General features: G+C 49.0%; 1 protein-coding gene across 4 annotated transcripts in view; it reads right to left on the bottom strand.

Moving 5' to 3' along the window:
* The window catches only part of sox6 (SRY-box 6), a 327,769-nt gene that overhangs the window by 62,293 nt on the left and 239,869 nt on the right, over nucleotides 1-25,607 (bottom strand). For all 4 annotated transcript variants that reach the window (XM_031899826.1, XM_031899825.1, NM_001123415.1 and 1 more), the window contains 1 exon segment: nucleotides 4,354-4,474. In XM_031899826.1, coding sequence (XP_031755686.1) covers nucleotides 4,354-4,474 — 121 coding nt within the window.

The following is a 25,607-nucleotide window of genomic DNA, read 5'->3' as shown; positions in this document are numbered from 1 at the left end:
ATGAAATTGTTATCGGTTTTATTACGGGGGCCGGGGGGGGGGCACTTAGCCATTTAGGGTCGTCATTGTCTTGGAACAACACAAAGGGAACAAAGTGATATCTCAGGAGCCGTAAAACTGACATGGCCGGCGGCGAATGGAAATGCTAATTGGTCAAATGTCCTCTTGTATCTATGGGCCCTGATACGTATCTACAGCGTATGGGGCCCCCCTGCCATTAGCCTACAACTCCCAGTACCCACAGCGTTTGCCTTCTTGCCTCAATGTCATCTTGCCCCTACGTCTACATATTTGCTCTACCCTCTTCACCTATGTCCTGCAGTCCTCATCTTGCCCTACTGTCCCCACCTTGCCCTACTGTCCCCACCTTGCCCTACTGTCTCCACCTTGCCCTACTGTCCCCACCTTGCCCTACTGTCTCCATCTTGTCCTACTGTCCCCATCTTGCCCTACTGTCCCCATCTTGCCCTACTGTCTCCATCTTGCCCAACTGTCTCCATCTTGCCCTACTGTCCCCATCTTGCCCTACTGTCTCCATCTTGCCCTACTGTCTCCATCTTGCCCTACTGTCCCCATCTTGCCCTACTGTCTCCATCTTGCCCTACTGTCTCCATCTTGCCCTACTGTCCCCATCTTGCCCTACTGTCCCCATCTTGCCCTACTGTCTCCATCTTGCCCTACTGTCTCCATCTTGCCCTACTGTCCCCATCTTGCCCTGCAGTCTCCATCTTGCCCTACTGTCCCCACCTTGCCCTACTGTCTCCATCTTGCCCTACTGTCTCCATCTTGCCCTACTGTCTCCATCTTGCCCTACTGTCTCCATCTTGCCCTACTGTCTCCATCTTGCCCTACTGTCCCCATCTTGCCCTACTGTCTCCATCTTGCCCTACTGTCTCCATCTTGCCCTACTGTCTCCATCTTGTCCTACTGTCCCCATCTTGTCCTACTGTCTCCATCTTGTCCTACTGTCCCCATCTTGCCCTACTGTCTCCATCTTGTCCTACTGTCTCCATCTTGCCCTACTGTCCCCATCTTGTCCTACTGTCCCCATCTTGCCCTACTGTCTCCATCTTGTCCTACTGTCTCCATCTTGCCCTACTGTCCCCATCTTGCCCTACTGTCCCCATCTTGCCCTACTGTCTCCATCTTGTCCTACTGTCCCCATCTTGCCCTACTGTCTCCATCTTGCCCTACTGTCCCCATCTTGCCCTACTGTCTCCATCTTGCCCTACTGTCCCCATCTTGTCCTACTGTCTCCATCTTGCCCTACTGTCTCCATCTTGTCCTACTGTCTCCATCTTGCCCTACTGTCCCCACCTTGCCCTACTGTCCCCACCTTGCCCTACTGTCTCCATCTTGCCCTACTGTCCCCATCTTGCCCTACTGTCTCCATCTTGTCCTACTGTCTCCATCTTGCCCTACTGTCTCCATCTTGCCCTACTGTCTCCATCTTGCCCTACTGTCCCCATCTTGCCCTACTGTCTCCATCTTGTCCTACTGTCTCCATCTTGCCCTACTGTCTCCATCTTGCCCTACTGTCCCCATCTTGCCCTACTGTCTCCATCTTGCCCTACTGTCCCCATCTTGCCCTACTGTCTCCATCTTGCCCTACTGTCCCCATCTTGCCCTACTGTCTCCATCTTGCCCTACTGTCTCCATCTTGCCCTACTGTCTCCATCTTGCCCTACTGTCTCCATCTTGCCCTACTGTCTCCATCTTGCCCTACTGTCTCCATCTTGCCCTACTGTCTCCATCTTGCCCTACTGTCCCCATCTTGCCCTACTGTCCCCATCTTGTCCTACTGTCCCCATCTTGCCCTACTGTCCCCATCTTGCCCATACATAACCTCCCTGTACCCCCCCTAAGGACTATGGGTGTATATGGAACATTAAGATCCATGAGGTTCCACCTTACTGTGACAGCACCTATGGGGTTAATGGATTCCAGTGACTGCACCCCCCATGCTCACAGACTGCCCCTCAGTATCCAATTAATACAATATTCCCGCTCGTTAGGGCACAGACTCGTAACTAATCTCTAAGGAAAAAATTCCTTTTTTTTTATTCTAAGGCCAAACCAAATGCAATTGATACTGGGGCTGAGGCCGAGGGGCGCAGGGAGTTGCAGAACACCTGGGCGGGGGGGGGGCAGGTTTGAGCCCTGGCTCTGTGCTGACCAATCACTGTTGGGGCCCTAGTGCCCCCCCTTACTTGCCCCTCTGTACAGAATGGAAAGGGTTAAGCGCGGGGGGTGCGGCAGGGAATACCTTGGCGTGTGTTTGGCCGGCGTTTCCCCTTCGGAGTTAAACGTGTTTTGTTCCCGCAGAGAATGGGGCGCAAGTCCCGACAGGTCCCCGTCCCTTTTATACGAGTCTGAATTCTGATCATCGGGACTAAAACCTCAGCCAATCAGCAAAGGGACAGCAGGGGCGGGGCCCACTAATTAACCCTGGCATCTGATATGTAAATAAGCCCCAACTTGTCCTTTATTCTGAGATTACCTTCTATTCTGCGCGGCATTTAAACTGCCATCTGGTTGCTAGGGCTAATCGCGTAGCAACTGGGCAGCAGATGGATTGGGATGTGACATTTTTATTTCCCTTCGTATTTAAATGAAATGAAGCTGCGACATTACGGAGGCGCCGGTCTCTGCGCCGCTCGTTTCCTCTCTAATTAACACGTATCACATGATATTTGGATTGACATCTCGCCGCCGCCGCGGTTGCAGAATAACAGTGTTTATTATTTAGGATTTAACCAATTTCCACATTTCTGATGAACATGACAATATCTGCAAGTGTCATTGTACTACGGGAATCCATTAGCGCCAAACATCTGCGCCGCTGTCACCGGCAATAGGAAAAGCAATTTACATCCCCGGATTCCCAGAGTATCTGCATATGTCACAAATTGTCCCCTTTATTGCATTATTCCTCCCCAATTAAACTCCCTCCCAGAGATGCCTCCTACTGGGGGGGCGCGGGGGCCTGAAAGCACAAGGGTAACTGCCTGTAATGCCCCCTACGGACCTAATATATAGGGGCAGAGACAGGGGAAAGTGTTGGAAGGGTTACTGCCTGCCCTGCTCTCATTTCCCTACAGAAATAGGGGTTGGTAGCACTAGGTAGGTACCTAATATATAGAGGCAGAGACAGGGGAAAGTGTTGGAAGGGTTACTGCCTGCCCTGCTCTCATTTCCCTACAGAAATAGGGGTTGGTAGCACTAGGTAGGTACCTAATATATAGGGGCAGAGACAGGGGAAAGTGTTGGAAGGGTTACTGCCTGCCCTGCTCTCATTTCCCTACAGAAATAGGGGTTGGTAGCACTAGGTAGGTACCTAATATATAGGGGCAGAGACAGGGGAAAGTGTTGGAAGGGTTACTGCCTGCCCTGCTCTCATTTCCCTACAGAAATAGGGGTTGGTAGCACTAGGTAGGTACCTAATATATAGGGGCAGAGACAGGGGAAAGTGTTGGAAGGGTTACTGCCTGCCCTGCTCTCATTTCCCTACAGAAATAGGGGTTGGTAGCACTAGGTAGGTACCTAATATATAGGGGCAGAGAGAGGGGAAAGTGTTGGAAGGGTTACTGCCTGCCCTGCTCTCATTTCCCTACAGAAATAGGGGTTGGTAGCACTAGGTAGGTACCTAATATATAGGGGCAGAGACAGGGGAAAGTGTTGGAAGGGTTACTGCCTGCCCTGCTCTCATTTCCCTACAGAAATAGGGGTTGGTAGCACTAGGTAGGTACCTAATATATAGGGGCAGAGACAGGGGAAAGTGTTGGAAGGGTTACTGCCTGCCCTGCTCTCATTTCCCTACAGAAATAGGGGTTGGTAGCACTAGGTAGGTACCTAATATATAGTGGTAGGTGGGTCTCTCAGGCTGCAGGTAAGTAGTTACACACAGATGGGGAAGATTCTGATTCTCTCACCGTTTGGCGGAAGGAAAGTTTCCTATTTACAATTTGTTAATTACATTTCTCTGCATTTTTATTCCCTCTCTTTACACTTATTAAGGGTGAGAATTTGTGTGCAAGAGACAGAGAGAGAGACAGACAGACAGACAGAGAGAGAGAGACAGACAGACAGAGAGACAGACAGACAGTCAGAGAGAGAGAGAGACAGACAGTCAGAGAGAGAGAGAGAGACAGACAGACAGAGAGAGAGACAGACAGTCAGAGAGAGAGAGAGACAGACAGTCAGAGAGAGAGAGAGAGACAGACAGTCAGAGAGAGAGAGAGAGACAGACAGACAGCCTCCTGGTTGGTTCTAGGGGAGACATTTGGGGGGGCAAATAAACAACGAAGCCCCCAAACAGCTGATGACTACAACTCCCAGCAGCCCCTGACTTACCTGGTTTGTAGGAAAGTCCTGGGGGGAAGAGGAATCCCTGCTGCGCAGCCGCTGCTGCCGCCAACGTGCGCTGGTCGTGTGGGAATATCGGGATCATTAGGGGGGGCATGTGCCCCTGAACCTGCCAAACAAAGGGGTCACTGGTCAGAACAGAGTGTAACCCCTTCCTGCCCCCCAAATATCAAACCGATTGACACTGAAATGATTCTTTTATTCTCCATTCATCCCCTAATCTATCACTCAAAGCAAAGCCTGGTTTCTAGGGCCATCTGAACCCTAGCAACCAGAGTGTTATACTTTGTCTTAGAATTCCCCCTTCTCCTGAGCAGAGAAATCTCTTTATATGAGAGACCCCCAGTATCCCTGCTCTGTACCCAGAACATTCCTCCGGCTCAGCCTAGCGACTCCCTGCACCCTGAGTAATGAGCATCGTGTGCTTCACACTCACAGATCAGTATCAACGTGCAAATCTGTTTCCTTTATCTGCTAAATAAGTGTTAAACCCAACGAGGCCCCGACACTCCCACTGTCTGTACTAATAGCTTCATAGCTCAAAGCTGCCATATTACTTACCTAATCATCTCTACACAGGAATGCTCTGGGCACACAATAAGCTCCACCCCCATACTGTACTGTCTAAGGGAAACACTATGGCACCTCCTACCCATATGTATAAATACAAATATACAGAGAGGGAATGTTCTGGGCACACAATAAGCTCCACCCCCATACTGTACTGTCTAAGGGAAACACTATGGCACCTCCTACCCATATGTATAAATACAAATATACAGAGAAGGAATGTTCTGGGCACACAATAAGCTGTACCCCCATACTGTACTGTCTACGGGAAACCCTATGGCACCCCCTACCCATATGTATAAATACAAATATACAGAGAAGGAATGTTCTGGGCACACAATAAGCTGTACCCCCATACTGTACTGTCTAAGGGAAACACTATGGCACCCCCTACCCATATGTATAAATACAAATATACAGAGAAGGAATGTTCTGGGCACACAATAAGCTGTACCCCCATACTGTACTGTCTAAGGGAAACACTATGGCACCCCCTACCCATATGTATAAATACAAATATACAGAGAAGGAATGTTCTGGGCACACAATAAGCTGTACCCCCATACTGTACTGTCTAAGGGAAACACTATGGCACCCCCTACCCATATGTATAAATACAAATATACAGAGAAGGAATGTTCTGGGCACACAATAAGCTGTACCCCCATACTGTACTGTCTAAGGGAAACACTATGGCACCCCCTACCCATATGTATAAATACAAATATACAGAGAGGGAATGTTCTGGGCACACAATAAGCTGTACCCCCATACTGTACTGTCTAAGGGAAACACTATGGCACCTCCTACCCATATGTATAAATACAAATATACAGAGAAGGAATGTTCTGGGCACACAATAAGCTGTACCCCCATACTGTACTGTCTAAGGGAAACACTATGGCACCCCCTACCCATATGTATAAATACAAATATACAGAGAGGGAATGCTCTGGGCACACAATAAGCTGTACCCCCATACTGTACTGTCTAAGGGAAACACTATGGCACCCCCTACCCATATGTATAAATACAAATATACAGAGAGGGAATGCTCTGGGCACACAATAACTCCCTGTTACTCAGTATGACAGATCCAGTAGAAGTAATTAGAAGCCCAGCTCATTACCAGTCCAGTGAATGTGAGGCCATTACACACCAGTTTCTGATCCGCAGCTGCGCTAATTTGCATAAACGTTATCTTTAAAATGTCTCCGTTCTACTTGATTAACTTGAGTTTATTATTACTTTCTGTCTTTCTCGTTTTCTACCTGAATCTGTAAAGGCTCCATCACCAATATCCATTTTATTTATAGTTATGTGTAACTGTCACTGTGTCTGTCCCTTTCCCTTCCCTGCACTGCTGGTTCTGACTCCTGATACAACTCCCCAATATCCATTCATTCCTCATTCTCACTGGGTTTATAGTTATGTGTAACTGTCACTGTGTCTGTCCCTTTCCCTTCCCTGCACTGCTGGTTCTGACTCCTGATACAACTCCCCAATATCCATTCATTCCTCATTCTCACTGGGTTTATAGTTATGTGTAACTGTCACTGTGTCTGTCCCTTTCCCTTCCCTGCACTGCTGGTTCTGACTCCTGATACAACTCCCCAATATCCATTCATCCCTCATTCTCACTGGGTTTATAGTTATGTGTAACTGTCACTGTGTCTGTCCCTTTCCCTTCCCTGCACTGCTGGTTCTGACTCCTGATACAACTCCCCAATACCCATTCATTCCTCATTCTCACTGGGTTTATAGTTATGTGTAACTGTCACTGTGTCTGTCCCTTCCCTGCACTGCTGGTTCTGACTCCTGATACAACTCCCCAATATCCATTCATTCCTCATTCTCACTGGGTTTATAGTTATGTGTAACTGTCACTGTGTCTGTCCCTTTCCCTTCCCTGCACTGCTGGTTCTGACTCCTGATACAACTCCCCAATATCCATTCATTCCTCATTCTCACTGGGTTTATAGTTATGTGTAACTGTCACTGTGTCTGTCCCTTCCCTGCACTGCTGGTTCTGACTCCTGATACAACTCCCCAATATCCATTCATTCCTCATTCTCACTGGGTTTATAGTTATGTGTAACTGTCACTGTGTCTGTCCCTTCCCTGCACTGCTGGTTCTGACTCCTGATACAACTCCCCAATATCCATTCATTCCTCATTCTCACTGGGTTTATAGTTATGTGTAACTGTCACTGTGTCTGTCCCTTTCCCTTCCCTGCACTGCTGGTTCTGACTCCTGATACAACTCCCCAATACCCATTCATTCCTCATTCTCACTGGGTTTATAGTTATGTGTAACTGTCACTGTGTCTGTCCCTTCTCTGCACTGCTGGTTCTGACTCCTGATACAACTCCCCAATATCCATTCATTCCTCATTCTCACTGGGTTTATAGTTATGTGTAACTGTCACTGTGTCTGTCCCTTTCCCTTCCCTGCACTGCTGGTTCTGACTCCTGATACAACTCCCCAATACCCATTCATTCCTCATTCTCACTGGGTTTATAGTTATGTGTAACTGTCACTGTGTCTGTCCCTTTCCCTTCCCTGCACTGCTGGTTCTGACTCCTGATACAACTCCCCAATATCCATTCATTCCTCATTCTCACTGGGTTTATAGTTATGTGTAACTGTCACTGTGTCTGTCCCTTTCCCTTCCCTGCACTGCTGGTTCTGACTCCTGATACAACTCCCCAATATCCATTCATCCCTCATTCTCACTGGGTTTATAGTTATGTGTAACTGTCACTGTGTCTGTCCCTTCCCTGCACTGCTGGTTCTGACTCCTGATACAACTCCCCAATATCCATTCATCCCTCATTCTCACTGGGTTTATAGTTATGTGTAACTGTCACTGTGTCTGTCCCTTTCCCTTCCCTGCACTGCTGGTTCTGACTCCTGATACAACTCCCCAATACCCATTCATTCCTCATTCTCACTGGGTTTATAGTTATGTGTAACTGTCACTGTGTCTGTCCCTTTCCCTTCCCTGCACTGCTGGTTCTGACTCCTGATACAACAGACAGACAAACCCCGGCACAATGACCAGCAAATCTACGCTCGGCCCCTGAGCAGTGAGGCGCAACATCATTAGACACTGGCGGCCCCTGTAATTGGGGAAATAGAAAGGGGAGGTCCCTGGGGGACATTTCAAGATGGAGGTTGATAAAAAGGTCAAGTTAAAAATAATAAAATGCACTTAGCTGTATTTTCCTAAATTTGTTTTGCAGGAAAATCAAAGTCTGACAAAAAGGTCTTTGTGCAGCAACTGCCACCCTGCCCTGAGCCGGCTCCTACTGCTACTGGCGCGTGAAAGAACCTGCCCCCGGGGCAGCACAGTATTAGCTGAGTCAGACCGGCCCGTGTCCTGGTCACCAACATCATGTACAGCCGCCCAATATGTACTGGGGTGTAGCAGAACTGTAATTAGGCACCGACGTGGGTGTGAGAATATATATATATACTAAGGGGAAATAGGGGTTGGTAGCACTAGGTAGGTACCTAATATATAGGGGCAGAGACAGGGGAAAGTGTTGGAAGGGTTACTGCCTGCCCTGCTCTCATTTCCCTACAGAAATAGGGGTTGGTAGCACTAGGTAGGTACCTAATATATAGGGGCAGAGACAGGGGAAAGTGTTGGAAGGGTTACTGCCTGCTCTGCTCTCATTTCCCTACAGAAATAGGGGTTGGTAGCACTAGGTAGGTACCTAATATATAGGGGCAGAGACAGGGGAAAGTGTTGGAAGGGTTACTGCCTGCTCTGCTCTCATTTCCCTACAGAAATAGGGGTTGGTAGCACTAGGTAGGTACCTAATATATAGGGGCAGAGACAGGGGAAAGTGTTGGAAGGGTTACTGCCTGCTCTGCTCTCATTTCCCTACAGAAATAGGGGTTGGTAGCACTAGGTAGGTACCTAATATATAGGGGTTGGTAGCACTAGGTAGGTACCTAATATATAGGGGCAGAGACGGGGCAGATGCACAAGAATCATTGTCTCTCGGCTTCTTTACACAAACAGAGAATAGTTGGGGAGATGTGCCCCCTCCTTCTCTCTCTCCTCTGTGCCGAGACGCTGCCATCCTGTGCCATCTGCCCTGGCGCTTCATTAAACCGGCGCACCGGCCCGGTGAGTGCGGAGGAACAGGTGCCACTGTCCGTCCCACAGGAGCCGCTCGGAAAGTTCCATCTGCAGCCGCCAGTCAGGGGGCACCTTGGCACTGTCCGACTATGTGCCAACAAGCACTGGCACCCCGAGGGGCAACTTTCTTCTTTTGTATGAACGCGGGTAAAGGCACAATAAAAGGGGGGAAATTGTAACCCCCCCCCCCGGGTTTTCTTTTTTTATAGTTTCTGAATTACTTGCTCTCTTCTCCTGACTCGCCAGCTTTCAAATGGGGGTCACTGACCCCAACATCCAAAAAAACAAATACTCTATAATGATTTTATTGTCGCTGTTACATTTTATTACTTATTTTTATCCGAAAGCCCCCCCGTATTTGTGTTCAAGTCCCTTATTTAAATCAGTATCTGGTTGCTACGGTTATTTGCACCCTAGCAACCTAATAGCTGCTGCAATTCCAAACTGCTGAATATAAAGCTAAATAAATGAAAACCAATGGCAAGTTGTCCCAGAATAGAAGTCTCTACATTATACAGGTATCGGACCACTTATCCAGAAACCCATTATCCAGAAAGTTCCTAATTATGGAAAGGCCATCTTCCATAGACTCTATTTTAATCAAATAATCATTTTTAAAAATTTCCTTTTTCTTTTTAGTAATAAAACAGAACCTGTACTTGATCCCAACTAAGATATAATTACCCCTTATTGGGGCAGAACAGCCCTATTGGGTTTATTTAATGGTTAAATGATTCCCTTTTCTCTGTAATAATAAAACAGTACCTGTACTTGATCCCAACTAAGATATAATTACCCCTTATTGGGGCAGAACAGCCCTATTGGGTTTATTTCATGGTTAAATGATTCCCTTTTCTCTGTAATAATAAAACAGTACCTGTACTTGATCCCAACTAAGATATAATTACCCCTTATTGGGGCAGAACAGCCCTATTGGGTTTATTTCATGGTTAAATGATTCCCTTTTCTCTGTAATAATAAAACAGTACCTGTACTTGATCCCAACTAAGATATAATTACCCCTTATTGGGGCAGAAAAGCCCTATTGGGTTTATTTCATGGTTAAATGATTCCCTTTTCTCTGTAATAATAAAACAGTACCTGTACTTGATCCCAACTAAGATATAATTACCCCTTATTGGGGCAGAACAGCCCTATTGAGTTTATTTAATGGTTAAATGATTCCCTTTTCTCTGTAATAATAAAACAGTACCTGTACTTGATCCCAACTAAGATATAATTACCCCTTATTGGGGGCAGAACAGCCCTATTGGGTTTATTTAATGGTTAAATGATTCCCTTTTCTCTGTAATAATAAAACAGTACCTGTACTTGATCCCAACTAAGATATAATTACCCCTTATTGGGGCAGAACAGCCCTATTGAGTTTATTTAATGGTTAAATGATTCCCTTTTCTCTGTAATAATAAAACAGTACCTGTACTTGATCCCAACTAAGATATAATTACCCCTTATTGGGGCAGAACAGCCCTATTGGGTTTATTTCATGGTTAAATGATTCCCTTTTCTCTGTAATAATAAAACAGTACCTGTACTTGATCCCAACTAAGATATAATTACCCCTTATTGGGGGCAGAACAGCCCTATTGGGTTTATTTAATGGTTAAATGATTCCCTTTTCTCTGTAATAATAAAACAGTACCTGTACTTGATCCCAACTAAGATATAATTACCCCTTATTGGGGCAGAACAGCCCTATTGGGTTTATTTAATGGTTAAATGATTCCCTTTTCTCTGTAATAATAAAACAGTACCTGTACTTGATCCCAACTAAGATATAATTACCCCTTATTGGGGCAGAACAGCCCTATTGGGTTTATTTAATGGTTAAATGATTCCCTTTTCTCTGTAATAATAAAACAGTACCTGTACTTGATCCCAACTAAGATATAATTACCCCTTATTGGGGCAGAACAGCCCTATTGGGTTTAATTACTCTTTAAATAATGTTTTCAGCAGACTTTAGGTAGGAGATGTGAATTACGGAACAACCCCTTATCCAGAAAACCCCAGGTCCCAAACATTTTGGATAACGGGTCCCATACCTGTATTAAAAGTTAATATAAAGGGGAACTAACCCTTTAATATTAAATAACTTAAATATTCACAGGGAGTGGCCCCGCAACCTGAATGTGCACTGGGAGGCGAGGGGTTAATAGTAACTATACACAGTAGATAGAGAGATAGAGGATACACTGTATCTATAGATATATCCAAGCAGCAGGTGATTTAGGCGAAAGGAAAGTTCTATGGAGGAACGGATAATGCTGGAGGGGAATGAAAGGGTTAATGCCCCCCCCCACACACGGTATTGGTGCAGTAGTCGGTGCCCGGGGGCAGTGCCCGCCGCTGCCCATCGCTTTATTACAGAAGATAAATGCCGGGCGAGCGCAATGAGTGGGAATAGTCGGGCGAGGGTGGCGCTTTATGGGCCCATTCCGGCACAATCTTCTTGTCAATTAAATCTCATTGTTAAGATGTAGTGGCCCCTCGGCGGCGCCTCGGCGGCTGTTATGGCTCCTGCAGGATCTATTAGTGCGCGGCGTATTCAGATGGCGGCGGGAAAATCTGCATAAACTCAGCATATCGGCCTCCCCCTGCGCCCATTTGTTTGCTTAGAGCCGGGCGGCGCCGCCCCAACTTCGCCGGAAGTCTGCGCAAGTGGAACCGGTCGGATCCTAATCAGCCCCGGCCGCCGGAGCAAAGAGCTGACTATTATGCAAATGGGCACAGCGAGGGGTCGCCCCCCCCCGACCCCCACAAATGCAATTACCCCTCATCTTCCCCGGCCCTAGTGAAGATAGATGGCGGCCGGCGCCGGCGGAGCCGAAGGTTTGGAGCAAATTAGGGGCTAATGATGCTTGTTTTGCCAACGGGCTCCTCGTTAGCGCTGAGGCTCGTCATTCCCAGCCCTTTAATCCCTGCGCCTTTAACGTTCAGCTGGCAGTATTGGGGCGCAAACAGGGGGCCCCCAAATGGTTGTGCCGTTATAGGGAATGGATCCCTCCATATGGGGGTTAGTTGGGGGGCTACATAATGGGGGGACTGCTCTGTGTAGCCCTCTGCCTGCCTGGGTAATAGGGCAATAGGGTAATAGGGCAATAGGGCAATAGGGTAATGGGTAATAGGGCAATAGGGTAATAGGGCAATAGGGTAATAGGGCAATAGGGTAATAGGGCAATAGGGCAATAGGGTAATGGGTAATAGGGCAATAGGGTAATAGAGCAATAGGATAATAGGGCAAAAGGGTAATGGGTAATAGGGCAATAGGGTAATAGGGTAATAGAGCAATAGGATAATAGGGCAAAAGGGTAATGGGTAATAGGGCAATAGGGTAATAGGGTAATAGAGCAATAGGATAATAGGGCAAAAGGGTAATGGGTAATAGGGCAATAGGGTAATAGGGTAATAGAGCAATAGGGCAATAGGGTAATGGGTAATAGGGCAATGGGGTAATAGGGTAATAGGGCAATAAGGTAATAGGATAATAGGGCAATAGGGTAATAGAGCAATAGGATAATAGGGCAATAGGGTAATAGAGCAATAGGGCAATAGGGTAATGGGTAATAGAGCAATAGGGTAATAGAGCAATAGGATAATAGGGCAATAGGGTAATGGGTAATAGGGCAATAGGGTAATAGAGCAATAGGATAATAGGGCAATAGGGTAATGGGTAATAGGGCAATAGGGTAATAGAGCAATAGGATAATAGGGCAATAGGGTAATGGGTAATAGGGCAATAGGGTAATGGGTAATAGGGTAATAGGGTAATAGAGCAAATGTTACTTATTGTCCTTTTTTCCCGTTTCCTTTAGAAAATGTCAGGTAGAAATCTACTTCCCTCGGGGGCAAATAAACAACAACCCCTAGATCCCTAAGTCTCTAAATGTCATTGCAGGAGACAATCAGAGAGACCCGTCTGCCTACTGGCTGCACAGTGGCCACGCCCTGTTATGCCCCTGGTCACACCCCCAGCTCCGCCCAATTCCGCCCCTATCTGAGCCAATGGCAGGAGGGTTAGTAGGGCTTTTAGTTACAGGGGATTTTAATGTTAATTTGGGTGCTGCCCCAGGCATGGGCCCTTGGGTGTCTATATAGAAATACTGCCCCCAGGGGGGAGACTGGGTGTTACTGTGGGAGGCTGGGGGCGAGGCGGCCCCCCCAGAAGATTGGCCATAACCTTCCAAGAATAGAGGACACAGTCGGTGACAAGGAGGGGGTGGGGCTCATTCACTCACACATTTGTGCACAGAGCTGACACTCCATTATAAGGAAAACAAATGAGTTACAGGAGGGAGGGGGCGGAGCCTTGCACACTCAGTACTAGTGCGACACTCACTGACCTGGGGGCTCATCACTGGTGAGCAGAACTGTCCCACCTCCCTATGTCCCTAAATAGCCGAGCCCTCAACAAGGGGGTCTTTGTCCGGCTGTTACCCAGGGTCTCGCAGCCCTTATCTGCCCCAGGAAATGCCTGTTACTAACTGTCAGGTACAGAGATCCAATCTCCCGCCGGCGAAACACAATCTCACTCTGTTGGAATAGACTCCCATTGTGCGGCAGCGCGGGGTTTGTTTATACTGTGCTCTAACAGCGCAAAGGGGCCGTCTCACCGGGACAAGTGCCATTAAAGGGGAAGTAAACCCCCAAATACATTTAATTCTAGCTCCCCAATACCCATTCATCCCTTATTCTCACTGGGTTTATAGTTATGTGTAACTGTCACTGTGTCTGTCCCTTTCCCTTCCCTGCACTGCTGGTTCTGACTCCTGATACAACTCCCCAATATCCATTCATTCCTCATTCTCACTGGGTTTATAGTTATGTGTAACTGTCACTGTGTCTGTCCCTTTCCCTTCTCTGCACTGCTGGTTCTGACTCCTGATACAACTCCCCAATATCCATTCATCCCTCATTCTCACTGGGTTTATAGTTATGTGTAACTGTCACTGTGTCTGTCCCTTTCCCTTCCCTGCACTGCTGGTTCTGACTCCTGATACAACTCCCCAATATCCATTCATCCCTCATTCTCACTGGGTTTATAGTTATGTGTAACTGTCACTGTGTCTGTCCCTTTCCCTTCCCTGCACTGCTGGTTCTGACTCCTGATACAACTCCCCAATACCCATTCATCCCTTATTCTCACTGGGTTTATAGTTATGTGTAACTGTCACTGTGTCTGTCCCTTTCCCTTCCCTGCACTGCTGGTTCTGACTCCTGATACAACTCCCCAATATCCATTCATTCCTCATTCTCACTGGGTTTATAGTTATGTGTAACTGTCACTGTGTCTGTCCCTTTCCCTTCCCTGCACTGCTGGTTCTGACTCCTGATACAACTCCCCAATACCCATTCATCCCTTATTCTCACTGGGTTTATAGTTATGTGTAACTGTCACTGTGTCTGTCCCTTTCCCTTCCCTGCACTGCTGGTTCTGACTCCTGATACAACTCCCCAATATCCATTCATCCCTCATTCTCACTGGGTTTATAGTTATGTGTAACTGTCACTGTGTCTGTCCCTTTCCCTTCCCTGCACTGCTGGTTCTGACTCCTGATACAACTCCCCAATACCCATTCATCCCTTATTCTCACTGGGTTTATAGTTATGTGTAACTGTCACTGTGTCTGTCCCTTTCCCTTCCCTGCACTGCTGGTTCTGACTCCTGATACAACTCCCCAATATCCATTCATTCCTCATTCTCACTGGGTTTATAGTTATGTGTAACTGTCACTGTGTCTGTCCCTTTCCCTTCCCTGCACTGCTGGTTCTGACTCCTGATACAACTCCCCAATATCCATTCATCCCTCATTCTCACTGGGTTTATAGTTATGTGTAACTGTCACTGTGTCTGTCCCTTTCCCTTCCCTGCACTGCTGGTTCTGACTCCTGATACTCCTGATACAACTCCCCAATATCCATTCATTCCTCATTCTCACTGGGTTTATAGTTATGTGTAACTGTCACTGTGTCTGTCCCTTTCCCTTCCCTGCACTGCTGGTTCTGACTCCTGATACAACTCCCCAATACCCATTCATTCCTCATTCTCACTGGGTTTATAGTTATGTGTAACTGTCACTGTGTCTGTCCCTTTCCCTTCCCTGCACTGCTGGTTCTGACTCCTGATACAACTCCCCAATATCCATTCATCCCTCATTCTCACTGGGTTTATAGTTATGTGTAACTGTCACTGTGTCTGTCCCTTTCCCTTCCCTGCACTGCTGGTTCTGACTCCTGATACAACTCCCCAATATCCATTCATCCCTCATTCTCACTGGGTTTATAGTTATGTGTAACTGTCACTGTGTCTGTGTCTGTCCCTTCCCTGCACTGCTGGTTCTGACTCCTGATACAACTCCCCAATAAGATTCCGATGATTCCTGCGGGCAGAAAAGAGTTACAGCCCATACTTAAAGGCACAGCGCCCTATTTCCCCTAAGCAGATGTGAGTGCTGCAGCCGATTATAATGAATATATTCCTGTAATGATAACAAATGGGGGTGCGGTGGCGGCAGGGAAGGGGGTGCCGGTGCTGACGCTGCTCCCTAATACATTGTGTTGGGCATAAAATGAAAGAAATGTGGAGTAAAGTGGTTGGACCCGGGGGGGGAATCCCATGGATAATGAGGGGAATCGGTAACAGACATAAACAGAGGCGGAAACCTGTCTGGGCCGCGGCATCATTAGGGCAGATTTATACCCCCGATATACTCGGCCTCGCACTGAATTAAATTGGATCCCCCCAGCGTGGGGCTCAGTTAATAAACAAAGCGTGGGGCCGGGGGGGCTGCGTCCCACTGATACTGTAATGGACTCACTGGCAGGGAAAGTCCGAGTCCAGTTGCCTATTAATGCGCTGCCAGTGCCGGGTACTAACCTGGACCTTCGGCCCCCAGGCTGCCCAACCCATAATACGGGGCTGATTGGCTGGCACCATGGGCCAAGTAATATTGGTGCCCAAAGCGATGCTAATTGCCCCGGTGCCCTGCTTGCTTACCCCCTGGCACCACCGCTGCCACTCGATCCATATGCCCCAGCCATACCCCCAGGCCACTGCTTACTCGCCCCTTTCTCTGCCAATATCTCCCCCTTTTATTGTGGCGCCCCAACTGTGCCCAAAACAAATGTTGCCCACCCCTCATTCTGGCATTGACTAGATATGCCCTTTGCCTCTTGCCCAGTTTGCCCAAGTTGCCCCTTTCCATGCCACTCACTGGTACAGTAGGGTAAGGGGTGGGGCTGGCCATGCATGGCCAATATAAGCTCCGCCCCTCCAGACCACTGTGGCACCTTATCAGCCATATTGGGGGCAGTTGGGGCAGGCTGCCTCACCCACATCTGGCTAAACATGGGCCAGATACCTACTGGGGGGGGGTTAGTGAATCCTTCTGGGCAAGGGCTGGATACGCTGACACAGTCATTGCCCAATGGGCCCCTATAGACCCCACACACGGATTCTGACTGGAGGCCGAACGACCAACTTCCCTGAATTATTAAAGGGGATGTTAACTTTTGTGATGACGTAGAGAGTAACTTGCAATTGGTCTTCTTTTTTTAATCATTTTACTTTTTCTTCAGCAGCTTTCCAGTTTGGAGTTTCGGCAGCTATCTGGTTGCTAGGGTCCAAATGACCTTAGTAACCAGGGAGTGGTTTGAAAGAGAGACTGTAGTTGCCAGTGATCTCGCCAGGGCTGTGCCAGCCTATGTGCCACGTTTGGGGGCCACACCTTTACTACAGGCTATTGGTCACTACTGGCCCCTGGAAGGGGGGAGACAAAGGCCATTGTGGGGCCCCAATGTGGGAGATAAGTGGGGGGCTTCTCAGTGTTTCCCGGGCCGGTTGCGCCATTGTGCCGGCATTTGCCCGGGAGCTGGCGTGACTGGCGCAGACAACAAGGGCGGCACTGTGGGGCAGAGAAAGCGGCGATTGTTGCTATGGGCTTTATTGCAGGCACGTGAGTGCGTTACGACTGTAAAACCCGCTCGAATGTCATGTGGGAACCCAGTGACGGGCGAATAATTAGGGGAACACAGGAACGTCTATGGAGCAGCGCCGGACAGAGCGGCCATTCATGGGGCCCCGTGGGGAATCCGCCGCCCAAGCAGCCAAAAAAACAAAATAAAATAGGGGGGGAAAAACAGGCCTGAGTTTGGGCAGCGGGACACAGAGCCCCCTCTCTAGCCGGCCGCACTCACTGGCGCCTTTGTGTTTATCCAGTGGCCCCTCTGTGTGGCCCGTGGCCAATGCAAAGACAAAACAGTTTGCCTAGTGCTGGGGGGGCAAAAATAATAAACCCACCCACCCCCGGGGCAGAACTATGCGCTGCGCAGGTGCCAAAGGGAGGGGGGGGGCAATTAATGTAGCCACCTGCTCTCTACATGTCGCACTGATTGGCTCTCTTTAGAGTGGGAGGGGCTATATTCTATAGAGGGTGTATTACAGCATGGGCGGCCCTCCTGCTCTGGGTCTCAGGAGGCACTTTGAACCCATTGGGGTCAGTCTTTATTAACCCTATAAGTAGGGCGGCTACTGGCCCACTGTGAAACTCAAAATCCTGGGGGCCTGGACCCCCCACCTGTAACTTTATAGCTCCGCCCATTAGCATAATCCAGCCTGCTTAAGCACCACCCACCTTTACTTGTAACTGCCAATAAAGCCAGTAGGGGGCGACAGATAAGACAGGGCCACCATGGGGGGGGGGGCACAGGTGATTCTGCAGTCAGGGACCCCGCGGCAGGGAAGGCCCTAAGAGATGTAAAAGAGTGATTTGCATATAGGGGCAGGGCTTGGGGCATAATGGGCGTGGCTAGGGCAGATCATGTGTACATTGACCATGTCTTTTTTCATTGGGGACCAATTCTACTTGTTGGCAGTGTGATCAATGGGTTAATAATTGGTGCCCAGCTAACTCAAGGTGCCCACACACGGGGCAGTGCTAGTTATCCGTGTATGGGCACTATTGATGGGCCTGACTGACCGACATTTGGCCTGAAATCGGGCAGTTTTAATTTTTCACACCTATACCCGCCATTCTAATTCAATCATTTGGCCCCGGGGCCAAACGACCCAATTAGCCGGATATCGCCCACCCATAGGTGGGAGAAGATCCGCTCGCTTGGAGACCTGGGGCCCAGGGATAGGGGCCAAGGATAATGGCTGACCGGGGGCCTTCCAGGGTCCTACCGAGGGCTGCTATTAGTCTATACAGCCTGCCTGGCTTGGGGCGATTCTGGGCCGGGCCAGAGGGGGTGCCATGGGAGGACTAATGGGGCCAATGGGGGCCAACTGGCTGGCATACAGGGCTCTGGTTATAATTTAGATCTTCTCATGGCTGGTAGGGTCCCTAAATGTGCCCCCTGGGATGCCCCCCCACCCCTTGCACTTAGCTTAATGCCCCCCCCCCCCGTGGGGCCCTGCTGAGCCGCCAATATTAAGCCGTTTTTTTGCGCATCATTAACTTTCGAGCAGACGTCGATGGCTTTATTGTTCCGATGGCGTTGGGCTTTATGGGCCGTCAGCACTTCTCGCCGCGCCCGACACCCCCAGTCACATTTTATTTCTAATTAAATTGATCCTCGCCGAGCGCCAGACACTAAACGGAATGATTCGCCCCCGACTGTCAATATATTAAATCAAAGGGCTAATGAGTGGGGTCAGCGCTTCCTTTATCTGCAGCCGACGCACCGAGGAGCCAACTATTTACCCTTTAACTGTTCATTTGCTATAAAGGAACCGGGGGGGGGGGGCATTAATGGGGCAAAAGGGGGGGAATCACTTTAATTAAATCAAACTCTTCATGTGCAACTCCCTGAAACCTTGCACGGTGTCTCTCAGATTACTGTGGGACTGGGGGGAAAGAGTTTGCAGTGGCCCCCTTGTTATATAATATACAGTCTCAGTCTTGCCCTTCCATCTCCATCTTGCCCTTCCATCTCCATCTTGCCCTACTGTCTCCATCTTGCCCTTCCATCTCCATCTTGCCCTACTGTCTCCATCTTGCCCTACTGTCTCCATCTTGCCCTACTGTCTCCGTCTTGTCCTACTGTCTCCATCTTGCCCTACTGTCCCCATCTTGCCCTACTGTCTCCATCTTGCCCTTCCATCTCCATCTTGCCCTACTGTCTCCATCTTGCCCTTCCATCTCCATCTTGCCCTTCCATCTCCATCTTGCCCTACTGTCTCCATCTTGCCCTTCCATCTCCATCTTGTCCTACGTCTCCCATCTTGCCCTACGTCTCCATCTTGCCCTACTGTCTCCCATCTTGCCTACTGTCTCCGTCTTGCCCTACTGTCTCCATTTTGCCCTACTGTCTCCATCTTGCCCTACTGTCTCCATCTTGCCCAACTGTCCCCATCTTGCCCTACTGTCTCATCTTGCCCTACTGTCTCCGTCTTGCCCTACTGTCTCCGTCTTGCCCTACTGTCTCCATCTTGCCCCTACTGTCTCCATCTTGCCCTACTGTCTCCATCTTGCCCTACTGTCTCCATCTTGCCCTACTGTCTCCATCTTGCCCTACTGTCTCCATCTTGCCCTACTGTCTTCATCTTGCCCTACTGTCTCCATCTTGCCCTAATGTCTCCATCTTGCCCTACTGTCTCCATCTTGCCCTACTGTCTCCATCTTGCCCTACTGTCTCCATCTTGCCCTACTGTCTCCATCTTGCCCTACTGTCTCCATCTTGCCCTACTGTCTCCATCTTGCCCTACTGTCTCCATCTTGCCCTACTGTCCTCCATCTTGCCCTACTGTTCCATCTTGCCCTACTGTCTCCATCTTGCCCTACTGTCTCCATCTTGCCCCTACTGTCTCCATCTTGCCCTGTCTCCATCTTGCCCTACTGTCCATCTTGCCCTACTGTCTCCATCTTGCCCTACTGTCTCCATCTTGCCCTACTGTCTCCATCTTGCCCTACTGTCTTCATCTTGCCCTACTGTCTCCATCTTGCCCTACTGTCTAATATATTAAATCAAAGGGCTAATGAGTGGGGTCAGCGCTTCCTTTATCTGCAGCCGACGCACCGAGGAGCCAACTATTTACCCTTTAACTGTTCATTTGCTATAAAGGAACCGGGGGGGGGGCATTAATGGGGCAAAAGGGGGGGAATCACTTTAATTAAATCAAACTCTTCATGTGCAACTCCCTGAAACCTTGCACGGTGTCTCTCAGATTACTGTGGGACTGGGGGGAAAGAGTTTGCAGTGGCCCCCTTGTTATATAATATACAGTCTCAGTCTTGCCCTTCCATCTCCATCTTGCCCTTCCATCTCCATCTTGCCCTACTGTCTCCATCTTGCCCTTCCATCTCCATCTTGCCCTACTGTCTCCATCTTGCCCTACTGTCTCCATCTTGCCCTACTGTCTCCGTCTTGTCCTACTGTCTCCATCTTGCCCTACTGTCCCCATCTTGCCCTACTGTCCCCATCTTGTCCTACTGTCTCCATCTTGCCCTACTGTCTCCATCTTGCCCTACTGTCCCCATCTTGCCCTACTGTCTCCATCTTGCCCTTCCATCTCCATCTTGCCCTCTGTCTCCATCTTGCCCTTCCATCTCCATCTTGCCCTTCCATCTCCATCTTGCCCTACTGTCTCCATCTTGCCCTTCCATCTCCATCTTGTCCTACCGTCTCCATCTTGCCCTACTGTCTCCATCTTGCCCTACTGTCTCCATCTTGCCCTACTGTCTCCGTCTTGCCCTACTGTCTCCATTTTGTCCTACTGTCTCCATCTTGCCCTACTGTCTCCATCTTGCCCAACTGTCCCCATCTTGCCCTACTGTCTCATCTTGCCCTACTGTCTCCGTCTTGCCCTACTGTCTCCGTCTTGCCCTACTGTCTCCATCTTGCCCTACTGTCTCCATCTTGCCCTACTGTCTCCATCTTGCCCTACTGTCTCCATCTTGCCCTACTGTCTCCATCTTGCCCTACTGTCTCCATCTTGCCCTACTGTCTTCATCTTGCCCTACTGTCTCCATCTTGGCCTAATGTCTCCATCTTGCCCTACTGTCTCCATCTTGCCCTACTGTCTCCATCTTGCCCTACTGTCTCCATCTTGCCCTACTGTCTTCATCTTGCCCTACTGTCTCCATCTTGCCCCTACTGTCTCCCATCTTGCCCTACTGTCTCCATCTTGCCCTACTGTCTCCATCTTGCCCTACTGTTTCCATCTTGCCCTACTGTCTCCATCTTGCCCTACTGTCTCCATCTTGCCCTACTGTCTCCATCTTGCCCTACTGTCTCCATCTTGCCCTACTGTCTCCATCTTGCCCTACTGTCTCCATCTTGCCCTACTGTCTCCATCTTGCCCTACTGTCTCCATCTTGCCCTACTGTCTCCATCTTGCCTTACAGGCATCATGTTGTCCTACTGTAAAGATGAGACAGTAGAAGGAGGGGAGGACATTATCAATATATATCAGTACAACTCCCAGCAGCCCCCAACTGCCAGGGTTTTTGTGCCATTGGACATAAAGTTCTGCTTCATATAATAACAACCTGTTTTCTCTTGCATGTGATTGGCCAAAGAGAGCGGATTTCTAACCAATCGGCTGAACAGTCCATCCGCCCAACCATCCCAGTTGCTGCTTGGGAAAATAAAGCGCCTCTTTCTTACGGCAAATGAGGCCTTTCCTGCCGACACAGAGGCTTCTCTTGTTGCCTCCAAATAGTTCCTCTCGGCCATTTATAAATAGGTGCAAAGAACACAAATGTTTTCTCTTCCCTGGAAACGGCGGATTGTTCCGCGGCCGCACAATGTTCTTAGTATCCAGAGAAACCACAGGTATCTAATACCTTATTCCTGGCGCGTCCCACCGGCCCACATTAACATTTCAAAGACGGGATTCAATCTATGGACTAATGGTGGGGGGGGGGGTAATTGATGGGGATTTTCATGGTTGATCAGTTTGCTCTGCCGTTACCTTTAGTATAATGCCCCCAAGTCTATGGAACATTCCAAGTCTGTCTATGGAACATTCCGACTGCTGAATAACTGCCAATAATTTAGATTTAACTAATGGAAAAGGAAGACCATACAGATTGTCCTTAACTGTGGCCCTCAAGGGTGGTGGGTGCATTGGAATGTGGGTGTGGCTACTAGTAACTGGGTATGGCCTAAAAAAATCTCATTTTTGAAAACAGAATATTGTACAGGTTGGGGGGGAGAATGAAGAATATAGAGGGGAGAGAAGAGGGAGGATGGGGGGGGAGTAAGGCCAAACAGTTGGGGGGGAATAGAAAAGGAAAGGAGAGGGGATGAGAGACAGAAGGAGAGAGGGGAAGGGAAAGGGGGTTCGGGGAGTAGAGAGACAAATGGGGGGAGAGGGGAAATATAGAAGGGGGGAGAAGAGGGAGGATGGGGGGGAGTAAGGCCAAACAGTTGGGGGGGGGGAATAGAAAAGGAAAGGAGAGGGGATGAGAGACAGAAGGAGAGAGGGGAAGGGAAAGGGGGTTCAGGGAGTAGAGAGACAAATGGGGGAGAGGGGAAATATAGAAGGGGGGAGAAGAGGGAGGATGGGGGGGAGTAAGGCCAAACAGTTGGGGGGGGAATAGAAAAGGAAAGGAGAGGGGATGAGAGACAGAAGGAGAGAGGGGAAGGGAAAGGGGGTTCGGGGAGTAGAGAGACAAATGGGGGGAGAGGGGAAATATAGAAGGGGGGAGAAGAGGGAGGATGGGGGGGAGTAAGGCCAAACAGTTGGGGGGGGGGAATAGAAAAGGAAAGGAGAGGGGATGAGAGACAGAAGGAGAGAGGGGAAGGGAAAGGGGGTTCGGGGGGTAGAGAGACAAATGGGGGGAGAGGGGAAATATAGAAGGGGGGAGAAGAGGGAGGATGGGGGGGAGTAAGGCCAAACAGTTGGGGGGGGGGAATAGAAAAGGAAAGGAGAGGGGATGAGAGACAGAAGGAGAGAGGGGAAGGGAAAGGGGGTTCGGGGGGTAGAGAGACAAATGGGGGGAGAGGGGAAATATAGAAGGGGGGAGAAGAGGGAGGATGGGGGGGAGTAAGGCCAAACAGTTGGGGGGGGGAATAGAAAAGGAAAGGAGAGGGGATGAGAGACAGAAGGAGAGAGGGGAAGGGAAAGGGGGTTCGGGGAGTAGAGAGACAAATGGGGGGAGAGGGGAAATATAGAAGGGGGAGAAGAGGGAGGATGGGGGGGGAGTAAGGCCAAACAGTTGGGGGGGACAGTTCTATGGACCCAGCGCATAACAGAACATTTGTCAGACCCCCCCACCCCCAGACAGACAGACAGACAGACAGCCCATAGGAGAGAAGGTTATTGGTTGGTGACAAAACCCAAGATTCCCTGCAGAATTCCCCCCCCCCCCGGGGGGTACGAGGGAAGGAGCAGTAACCCCCCGCTGCCGGCAGTCAGGATGAGCCGTAGATCTGATTCCGCCATAAGAAGGAATAAATGATGTGAGACCCTGTTCTTAACAAACGCAGCGTGAAAAAGCCACAGACATAAACTGTAATTACTTTATCTGATGGAAGAGCTGAGCGGCTGCTAATGGTTCTGCTAACAAAGCCGCGGCGCTGACACGGGGAAGTGCGTTTGTTTTTAGAGTAACACAAGTTTATTTTGTATGTCGATGAAATCAAACAGGCGCAGCAGGAGCGAGACCCCCGGCCCCCCCATTGTGCCGTCACTGACTGCAGCGAGACATACACTGAGCCCAATGCTGCGATTATAGTGAGGCAGTGTGTATAGTAAGGCACTCAGTGACTGCTAATATCCTTATCAGTTACAGTAGGGGGTACATTATCCCTTATAATACATGAGTGATACTCAGAGTTCCCTGTATAACTCAGCCTGCAGCCTTGTGCCTTTATATGGGCACAGAACCCCTCAGTGACTGCTAATATCCTTATCATTTACAGTAGGGGGTACATTATCCCTTATAATACATGAGTGATACTCGGAGTTCCCTGTATAACTCAGCCTGCAGCCTTGTGCCTTTATATGGGGGGCACAGAACCCCTCAGTGACTGCTAATATCCTTATCATTTACAGTAGGGGGTACATTATCCCTTATAATACATGAGTGATACTCAGAGTTCCCTGTATAACTCAGCCTGCAGCCTTGTGCCTTTATATGGGGGGCACAGAACCCCTCAGTGACTGCTAATATCCTTATCATTTACAGTAGGGGGTACAGTATCCCTTATAATACATGAGTGATACTCAGAGTTCCCTGTATAACTCAGCCTGCAGCCTTGTGCCTTTATATGGGGGGCACAGAACCCCTCAGTGACTGCTAATATCCTTATCATTTACAGTAGGGGGTACAGTATCCCTTATAATACATGAGTGATACTCAGAGTTCCCTGTATAACTCAGCCTGCAGCCTTGTGCCTTTATATGGGGGGCACAGAACCCCTCAGTGACTGCTAATATCCTTATCATTTACAGTAGGGGGTACAGTATCCCTTATAATACATGAGTGATACTCAGAGTTCCCTGTATAACTCAGCCTGCAGCCTTGTGCCTTTATATGGGGGGCACAGAACCCCTCAGTGACTGCTAATATCCTTATCATTTACAGTAGGGGGTACATTATCCCTTATAATACATGAGTGATACTCAGAGTTCCCTGTATAACTCAGCCTGCAGCCTTGTGCCTTTATATGGGGGGCACAGAACCCCTCAGTGACTGCTAATATCCTTATCATTTACAGTAGGGGGTACATTACCCCTTATAATACATGAGTGATACTCAGAGTTCCCTGTATAACTCAGCCTGCAGCCTTGTGCCTTTATATGGGGGGCACAGAACCCCTCAGTGACTGCTAATATCCTTATCATTTACAGTAGGGGGTACAGTATCCCTTATAATACATGAGTGATACTCAGAGTTCCCTGTATAACTCAGCCTGCAGCCTTGTGCCTTTATATGGGCACAGAACCCCTCAGTGACTGCTAATATCCTTATCATTTACAGTAGGGGGTACATTATGGGCAGGTTCTGCCCCCGCTGGCCGGGGCCCTGGGACTGAGCGCATATGAGAGGAATTAAGGGCCCCATTAGAAGACACGGCGCAGTCAAACGGAGGGGAGGAAAGGTCTGTCCCCGGGGGGCGCTCATTCACTTAGTGATGTTTCCCCTCTGCAGACTGCGTATAACGCCCAATAAATCATCCCTCCGGCTCTGCTTAATGGACTCAGTAGCCGCCCGGCTTCAAAGCCTCCCTCCGCCCGGCCGGGGGCTACTGCTTATTTTCATACAGGGGAATTAGGGTTTCAGCAGGTTTTTACAATTAAATGGAGAATGATGAATGGAGACGGCAGGGGCGGCTGAAGCCAAACGCACGGGCAGTTCCGACTCAGTAGAACGCGGGGAGATTCCCTCATTCAGGGGAATGCGCTGCTGCCGCTGTGTTGTATCCAATCGTCGCAGGGTGCAGGGAGTTGCACCCCAAAAACCAAAGGGCAGCACCTTCAGCCGTTATTGGTTATTGGTTCAACTTCCAAACACGTATTTCAATTCCATTGTTTCTCTGGGGGTT

This window comes from Xenopus tropicalis, chromosome 4 (genome assembly GCF_000004195.4).
Source record: "Xenopus tropicalis strain Nigerian chromosome 4, UCB_Xtro_10.0, whole genome shotgun sequence".
Taxonomy (NCBI): domain Eukaryota; kingdom Metazoa; phylum Chordata; class Amphibia; order Anura; family Pipidae; genus Xenopus; species Xenopus tropicalis.
This window is presented reverse-complemented; position numbering and strand designations above follow the sequence as displayed.